This window comes from Falco naumanni, chromosome 9 (genome assembly GCF_017639655.2).
Source record: "Falco naumanni isolate bFalNau1 chromosome 9, bFalNau1.pat, whole genome shotgun sequence".
NCBI lineage: Eukaryota > Metazoa > Chordata > Aves > Falconiformes > Falconidae > Falco > Falco naumanni.
In genome coordinates, this window is record NC_054062.1 from 6520607 (window position 1) to 6529117 (window position 8511).

At 54.4% G+C, this 8511-nt stretch overlaps 1 protein-coding gene across 1 annotated transcript; it reads left to right on the forward strand.

Moving 5' to 3' along the window:
- Positions 1–1474: 1474 nt before the first annotated feature.
- Positions 1475–2482, forward strand: LOC121093761 (olfactory receptor 1E1-like). Its single transcript, XM_040606598.1, has one exon. The coding sequence runs from the start codon at positions 1475–1477 to the stop codon at positions 2480–2482; it is 1008 nt and encodes a 335-aa protein (XP_040462532.1).
- The last annotated feature ends 6029 nt before the right edge of the window (positions 2483–8511 follow it).

Consider the following 8511-nt stretch of genomic DNA (forward strand, 5'->3'; position numbering starts at 1 on the left):
CATCTGCTCTTCCTGAGCCAGAGGAGACACCAGTATTTTGCTACCCATACTGCTCCCCCCCCCCCCCCCCTGCCCCAGCTGCTTCCATCCCTTCCCTTCCCTCTGCGGTTATGCCCTTCTTTACCAGCTCCTACTCTTCCAGCACAACCCAAAACAGCATGGAGAGTACATGCCCGTCCTTCGACCTCCGATCCCTTCATGATTCAAGCCTGGCATCAGATCCCTGAATGCTTCTCCCATCCCACTGGCATGCCTCCTTGCGTTGAGGAGGGTTCTCGTGGAGGCTCCCAGTTGCCCAAGCACCCCAGCCCTGGCCACGGCACCCAGCCTTGGGCTGGCTGCTCCTCCCTCCCTGCTCAAACGCCCACCCCAACTGTTGAGCACCTGGACAAACCCACAGCCCATCCCTGAATCTCTGCATTGTGGAGCACATCCCCAGCATGGTGGGGTTGTCCTTGATCCCTTTTGGAGGGAGCTTGCAATGTTGAGGGTGCTCAAGTCTTCTCAGCCTGGCACTCACCTCCTCTCTGCTCCTGGCAGATGCTCCCACACTTCTTTCTGGAAGGACATGGTGACAGCTCTGTCTGTACCAACAGCTTCTCACAGGCTTGTGCACATCTCAGATCATTTCCTTACTGTTCTTTCTGTGGATCCAGTAGTCTTAGGTTACATTGAAAACTTCTGTATCTCATCTTTTATCCCTGAGCTCCAGTTTCTTGTTAGATTTGGAGTCTTTCCCTTTTCTTGCAGGCTGGTGTCTCTGCTTTTCCACCCTTGCGCCTGTTTGAGCTACAGAGTCACCTTCAGATGCCTTTCTGGTCCTCCTGTGATCTCTCAGACTCTCACAGGTCCCTCCCTTGCATTGTTTTCTGGGTGTAAATGTGAGGCTAACATCTACAGTGCAGTATTTGCAAGCAGACACCTTTGTCGGTAATATTAGTTTTTTGTTTTTTTGTTTTTTTTTTTTTGAGTTGCCCCGCAATCTGTGATGGAGAGGGGCAGCAGGAGATCTTTCTGTAGCTTCACTAATGGTGTAAACACAATTTGCTCCCATGAAGGGCAGGAACTCTTCAGGCAGTGTCCAACCTGTCATGTTTTGTGGGATCTTTAGACCAGCCTCCAGCTGCAGCCCAGGAAACCTGGAGGGGGTCGAGGAGCTGCTCTCATCCACTCTCATTTATCCTGGGATAAATGTCCCTGGGATCCTTATTGACTGCAGTGGTGAGGTCCCAGCTCTCTCTGGTGTTCTTCAGGTGACACAGAGTTGGGGGTTGCCTTGAGGCTCAAAACCTCCTGGGCTGAGACCCACGACCTGCACCCATGGATGCATCCCCCACTGAGCCCCTGGAGCGAGGCGAGGAGCGTGGGGGCAGTGGCACAGCTTCAGCCCACCGTGCAGCAGTGATGCCCCATGGCAGGGGTGAGCATTCACCCACCTTCTACTTGTCCTTCTCTCCTCCTGCTCTCCTTGTAGATGAGCCCCAAACCCCTGCAGCAGGGAAATCTCAGCAAGCCCACCATGTTCCTTCTCTTGGGATTTTCCAGTGCCTACAGAGCACAGATGAGCCTCTGCCTGTGCTTCTCACTCATTTACCTGGTGACAGTGCTGGGGAACTTGCTCATCATGACTGTCATCTGGCTGGATGCCCACCTGCGCTCCCCCATGTATTTCTTCCTGGGCCACCTCTCCTTCCTGGACATCTGTTACTCCTCTGTCACCCTCCCTAAGATCCTCAGAGACTCCTTCTCAGCGCAGAAGACGATCTCCTTTGTGGGCTGCATCACACAGATCTACTTCTTCCTTTGCTTTGGGGGGTCTGAGTGCGTGCTCCTGGCTGCCATGGCCTATGATCGGTACCTGGCCATCTGCCAACCCCTCCACTACTCAGCACTCATGAGCAAGAAGATGTGCCATTGCTTAGTGGCCCTTTCGTGGCTGAGCGGCTCCTTCTCGTCTCTGATCCAGGCCTTCCTCACAGCCCGCTTGCCCTTCTGCAGGTCCAACATAATCGACCACTTGTTCTGCGAGATGCCCTTCTTGCTGAAGGCATCCTGCAGCCCCAGCGCTCCCCTCAACAAGGCCGCCTTGTATGCTTTTGCTGGGACTATTGCGATGGGCTCTTTCCTCCTTACTCTCATGTCGTACGCTCACATCATGAGGGCTGTCCTCCAGAAGGGAGCAGGGACACGGAGGGGCCTCACCACCTGCACCTCCCACCTGACCGTGGTGTCCCTGTTCTTCGGTGCTGGTGCCATTGCATACCTGGTGCCTCACTCCAGCAGCTCCAAGGAGATGGACAAAGTCCTCGCCCTGCTGTACGCTGTGCTGACCCCCATGCTCAACCCCATCATCTACAGCTTGAGAAACAGCGAGGTCAAAGGAGCCATCAGGAAAGCCCTGCACAGCGGGCTGTTACAGATATCCACCAAGGGTTCAGGCGTTGCCACCAAGCAACCTCCACCCTCCCTATGGCAGGGATGAAGGTCTCAGTGACCCAGCACCCAGGTCTGGGGCTCCTGGCAGTGCTGGTGGGGGCACAGCCGGCAGTTCCTCGCTCTCCCTCACCGATGCATCAAATGCTCAGACCCATTATTGCCCACTGGGGACCCAGGGGCCGGGTACTTAATTCACAGCACTGTCTCCCTTTGTGTCCCAAAGCCCCTAGCACAGCTGGCTTGAACTTGCAGCACCAGCTTCAGAAAGCCCAGCGCACAGGTACGAGCCCAGGCAGGTGAATTGTGCCTCATCCCATCCCATCCAGGAGCCAGGTACCACCCTTCCAGTGTGGAGCACTGCAAAGGTCTTCACCTCCTCGGACTGGGGCAGAAGGATGGCACACAACATCCCCTGGAGACCTGAATAGACTAGGAGGGGATTTTGTAAAATTCCTAATTGCTTGACCATGGGAGTTCTCCCAGTAAGTAATTCTAGGAACATTTTTCCTAAGAAATAGGTATTGCCTGGGTAGAGAAGCTGTACTGGCTGTCCACACTCTGTCTTTGATGTGATGGTGCCCTTGGTAAGTCTTATTTTTTTTAATCGTTTATCTACACCTGGGCTTTGTCAGGCTTTCTGGAAAGAGCTTTTATTCCTAAGCAGAGACCTTTCTGAGATGAAACACTGTGCAAAACACAGCAGCAATGCTCAGCCGTTTGCATCTCCTGTTAAGTGGTGGATAATCTTGTCTGGGCTGGACTTGCAGACACTGCAGAGCCGGATGTCTTTCCCTTAATGCAATAAAATATGTATAAGTAGGAAAACCATTGTCAGGGGATTGAAGTTTGTAGTTTCAGGAGTTAATTCTGGGAACAGAGACCTGCTTCCACATGCAAAATGGTGGCGATAAGGCAGGAGCATGGGTGGGAGAGCAGATTAATCTGGCTCATGATGTGCCTTCAGGAAGGGTCCAGGGGCTCTCAGCAGAGCACAAAGCTGGGACGGTGTTACCTGGTTGTCATAAATAATGAGGTGTGAAAGGATGCTGTGACTACAGCTCAGTGTGTGCAAGAAGATACGCCTACAGGCACAGCAAAACATATCCTCCTCGGACCTTGGCTGAATGCTGGGTTGAGGTTTCTTTACATGTAAGACTCTAAGACTCCTACTGGGCAGAAATTATGGGAACTGGTTTTCTGTGATTGGAAACACCCCCATCCCTGATGGAGCCAAGGATTTCCCATGGGAACCCAATGTGCGTTATCCCACTCAGGTGAGACTGCAACAGGTCCTCCCAGAACACACAAACAGGGCAGGGTCAGCTGGGGAACCCAATTTTTAGGACATTTACAAAACAGCAGCTCCATTGGAAATAAAACAGCAATTACACATCCCTTTCCACCTACGGTTCCCAGGGCAGGGTGAGCCAGAGATATCCATCACCTGCCTGCTTTCCCTACGGACAGGGAAACCGTGGCTGCTCCTGCCAGTTGTAGCTACTTCAGTATTTGGCTGGGTGTGCACTTCTGGAGGTAACAGGCAGGGAAAGAGGATGGAGAATCCCTGTGGAAGGGAGGGGTCCGGTACCACAAGTCCTGAGTGTGCTGCGTGCTCAGCCTTCACCAACTTGTGACATCGATGAGTGATGACCACACCACAATATGGACCAGCGGAGCTTGCTGTCACCATCACTAGGGATAAATGCACCAGCATCACTAGGGATAAATGAAACGTACATCCCTTTCACCAGGCTTGGCTGTCAGGGGAGATCCCTGCTTTCTCTAAAGCAATGCTCTCCAAAGCAGGGTGCATGTGCCCTAGGGGGGTACAAAAGACAATCCACTGGGATGCAGGAAGAAAGTATTTTTGGTACCATTAATAAATACACTAAAATAAAACAAGATGTTAATATTAGTGTTTATTTAATCTTCATCTTGTCCTTTTCAAATGTCTGTTACTGTGTATGTTTTATAATGTACCTGTATATAATTTACGGATAAATATGCATGTATTGGGGGTGCACGCTCAAAAGTTTTTCACTGATAAGTCTCTGCAATTAAGAAAGCACTACTCTACACCACCACATCTGAGCAAAAAAGTCTGTGAGAGTGAAGCTTTACCCACAGCGAAGGAAGATTTAGCAATGAAATGGGCATCATTTATCTGAATAGGACATATTCAGCCCCTGGGACCAGGTGGGATGCACCCCAGGGTACCGAGGAGCTCATTTGGGTCTCTCCATCACTCTGGAGCCTCTTGCTTTGACCCCACAGAAGGCGTTGGTGGGGCTGAAGCTGGCAGGGGAGTTCTTGCCCCCTTCTCTCTGGCCTCCTGCAGAGGACCTGGGGGGAACTGCTCTGCCTCAGACCTCAGAACATACCATTTGGCTGCAGGCAGGGAGAAACCCAGCTAACGATGTTATCTGTGTGCCAGCACTGGCCATTGCACAGACAGCGATGAGGGAGGGTTTGCTCTGATACCCCTGGGGATCTGTGCGCAGTGATAAAAGCTTGGAGGTGCCTACAAAGCTCTTCTTTCTGGCAGATGTGCTGGACATGGGCATTTTCTTGCTCTTGGAGCTGACCCTTCCATTGGTGCTTCAGACCTGGATGAAAATCCCACTGAAACAATGTTTTGATGGAGAGAAGATAATGCCACTGGAGGGAGTTTTTGCGTGGTGGACGGGGAAGGTGATTTGCTTGGACACATTCTCCATGAGGGAGCAGAGGGCAGACAAAGCCCACCTGCCTGTTTTTACAAAGACCCCAGCTCCTGCTTGTAAGTCAAAGTTCCTCCAGGTCCCAGGCTTTTGAGAGCAAAATGTTTGGGTGCTTGAACACTTTAGTGAGGGGGTCGGTGGGCTAGTGAGGGTCACAGAGTACCTGGGTTTGCCCAAGGGGATCTTGCATCTGGTTAGCTCTTTATGGCAGACTGCTGCTCTGCCTGGCAGGAGAGATGCTTGTCCACGCATCAGCCTGGGTAGAGGGAAGAGTGGGGGAACCTGTGCTATCCCTGACTCTCTCATTGCTCTCCACATTAATCAGTGCAGAGCCACTCTCTCCAGCTAGCTGGGAAGTGGTGTAGCATTGCCATAGCTTCCCACTCCAGCTGAATCAAAGACCTCGAGAAAAATGGGCAGATGTCTGTGAGCACCGTATTGCACCATGATGGTGAAATAATCATCAAAACTATTACTGGGTAAGTGTCAGTGCAAATCTTCTCATTCCCTATGGCTTTCACCCAGGGCTCCTCTCCTTGCTCTTCACCTTGATCAGCTCTTGAGTTCTTTGTAAAACAGAAAGAATTACACGGACCTTCAGGGCGTTGTTGCTTCCCATCCTGGTAGCACACCCGTGCTAATTGTGCACATGGAGCAGAGCTGTTAGGAGCCGGTCTCTTGACTCCAACCTGGAATGGTGATCAACCAGCTGTAGAACAGTGAACATGGGAGCAGCTGCCATGTGGCTGAAGCCTTCAGGAGGTGAGATGAGAGGGGCTGCAGTGCCCGAGCTCTGCGCTCAGGCAGGTGTCCGGCAGCTGCTCCTGCTGCCAGTCCGGACCTGAGGCACAGCATACTGCAGAGGCAGCGTGACAGCTGTGGGGCACTAGCAAAAGATGTGGCCTCAGCTTGTGTTTTGGGGAGGTTGGGAACTGGCAGCCGTCTACAACAGGCCAGACCCTTGGAGCTGAGGATGGGCTTGTGGCGAGCAGCCAGCTCTGCTCCAGAGAGAGGGAATGGGATCAGGGCATCCCAGGATAACTCAGGCTGGAAGGGACCTTTGGAGCCCTGTAGTCCAGCCCCTCGCCACAGCAAGGCCCAGGTTACTCAGGCTTCATCCAGTGGGGTCTTGCAAGCCCTGAGGGTGGGGTTGGCATGGCTTCAGGGGGTCCATCCCTTCCTCCCCCAGTAGAGCAGGTCCCAGCTTGGGGCTGGCCCCACTCGCCCCCGATGGGTCAGTGCTGGAGGATCCAGCTCAGCCCCCCACTCCACAGCCCTCAGCCCCACTGCACTCAGGGCTGGCTCCCGTTGTCCCTTCCACCTCCCCACCTACCTCTTGCTCCCAAATGAAGAGATGGTGACCCTGCCCCGTGGCTGGGTGTGATGTTGGGGAGGGCTGAGATCCTCACAGAGGTTCTTTGGCCTCTCAGACATCCCCTGCCCAGGTAGGCAGCATGGGGCAGGGCTGTCCTCCCTATCTTGCCAGGACTCACAGACTCCCCTGGACACAAGTCAGTGCCCCCGCAGTTACCTCCCATTTGCTCCCATTGCTCTTACCCGGCTGCATGGCCACAGGCTGGACAGGCGCACGGTGGTCACACCACCATCCCCACCTGCCTCTCCCACAGACCCCCTCACCCACGTACCCCTGCTCAGGGCTGTCCCAGCCCCAGCACCCCTGTGCTGGCCCAGTGCTTGCTTGCTTTGCCTCTACACAGACCCATTGCTGGTTCCCAGCCATTTTTCACAGGTGGCTTGTGGTTGCTCCTGGCCACAGCCACACTGTGGACCTGTGGTCCAGGTCAGATTTGTAAATCCTCACCACTGCAGATCTGGTTGCCATGGTCCTTGTTCCCACCAGGAGCCAGGCCCTGACACTGGGATGGGGAACCCTCAGCAACTACAGGGCTCTGGAGAGCTTGTGGTGGGGCAGGAGCATTGGCCATCCCATTGAGGGTGCACAGCCCCAGCAGCACCAGGTCAGCTGTGGTGCCCACGGATCTGCCCCAGCCCCGTGGGTGAGGGGTCCCGGCCAGATCCTGCCCTGGAGGTGCCAAGTCCTGGCCATGCAATGGCACCACATGCTGCACAAGGGCACCTGCAGCTGGGGGCACCATTCCCCTGGGTACAGCCAGAGGTGCGGGGTCTGGTGACACACAGGGACAGGACCTTGCAGGGACTTTGCCCACTGACTGAGTTTGGCCTCTCTGTCGCTTGGTACAGGGGCAAAGCTGGGCAAAAAAGCTCAGCTCTTTCAGGGTGTATAAAAATCTCTGAGTTTATTAGGGATTTGTATCAGCATAAACAGGACCAGTTTGTCCCAGTAACCCTTTGCTTTGGCCCAGTATCCATCCCAGTAACCCTCTAAACCCATCTTCCTGCAAGCTTAAAGCAGCAGCTTAAAGAAGTGGTTAGTGGCCCTGGCACAGGCACTTGCCCCAGTTATCCCAACATCATTGCCTGGTGCACTTGCTGGTCCCAGAGGTGCACTTTAAAATTGAGAAGCAATTTACGAGTACAGAGCTCCAGCAAATTAGAGAGCTAAGGAAATTCAGGGTCTTTCCTTTGGAAGTAAAATTGTGGACAGCTGGCAGGAGTGAAAGGCCAAGGAAATTAAGGAAGAAAGACAATTCTGAGAGATATCTATTCTGCTGGAGGCAGATAACAGAGCTGCAAAGAGCATTGTCCCCATGGCTGGCCCCATGCCACGCTGTCACCCACCTCTGCCTGCACCTTCCTGCCAGTCTTGGTGGCAGTGAGACCTGCAGGCAGGTGGCAGCTCTGCCAAAGCCCAGCCCGGTGTCCCCGGCATGCTGCACCCCCGGCTGCTTGCTCTTGGCAAACCTTGGAAAGCCACGGAGCAGGCTGACAGCCTGCCAGGGCACTGCCGACGCTCTAACGGGGCTCCCGCTGCGAGCGGCATCGGCTGGGGCAGAGCCCAGCCTGGTGGCAGGGCACCGGCCGCGGGAATTCCGCCGCTGAGGATTGGGGACTGAAAAGGCAGCACATGTCGGCCAGTGGGATCCCGGACAGCGGGTACCATCGCGCACCATGTCACCGTGCTTGTGCCAAGGTCACAGGTCTGTGTCCGAAGCGTGGGGCTGGTGATCGGATGGCTGGATTTTGCAATGCTGTCTGCCTTCAGCACCCCCCTCCCGCAGCCCCCAGCATCCCTGCGGCACACAGGGATGCCAGGGATGATGACCGGGGATCCCTGCCAGACGTGGCGGTCGGCACCACTGGGGTGTCCACGGGGCATCCCTGGTTTTGGGATTTGATGTCACTTGTCCCACCTGGCACCTAGAGGGGACTCCACACATAGGGATGCTGCCAAGCTCACGGCCGCTCAGAGCGG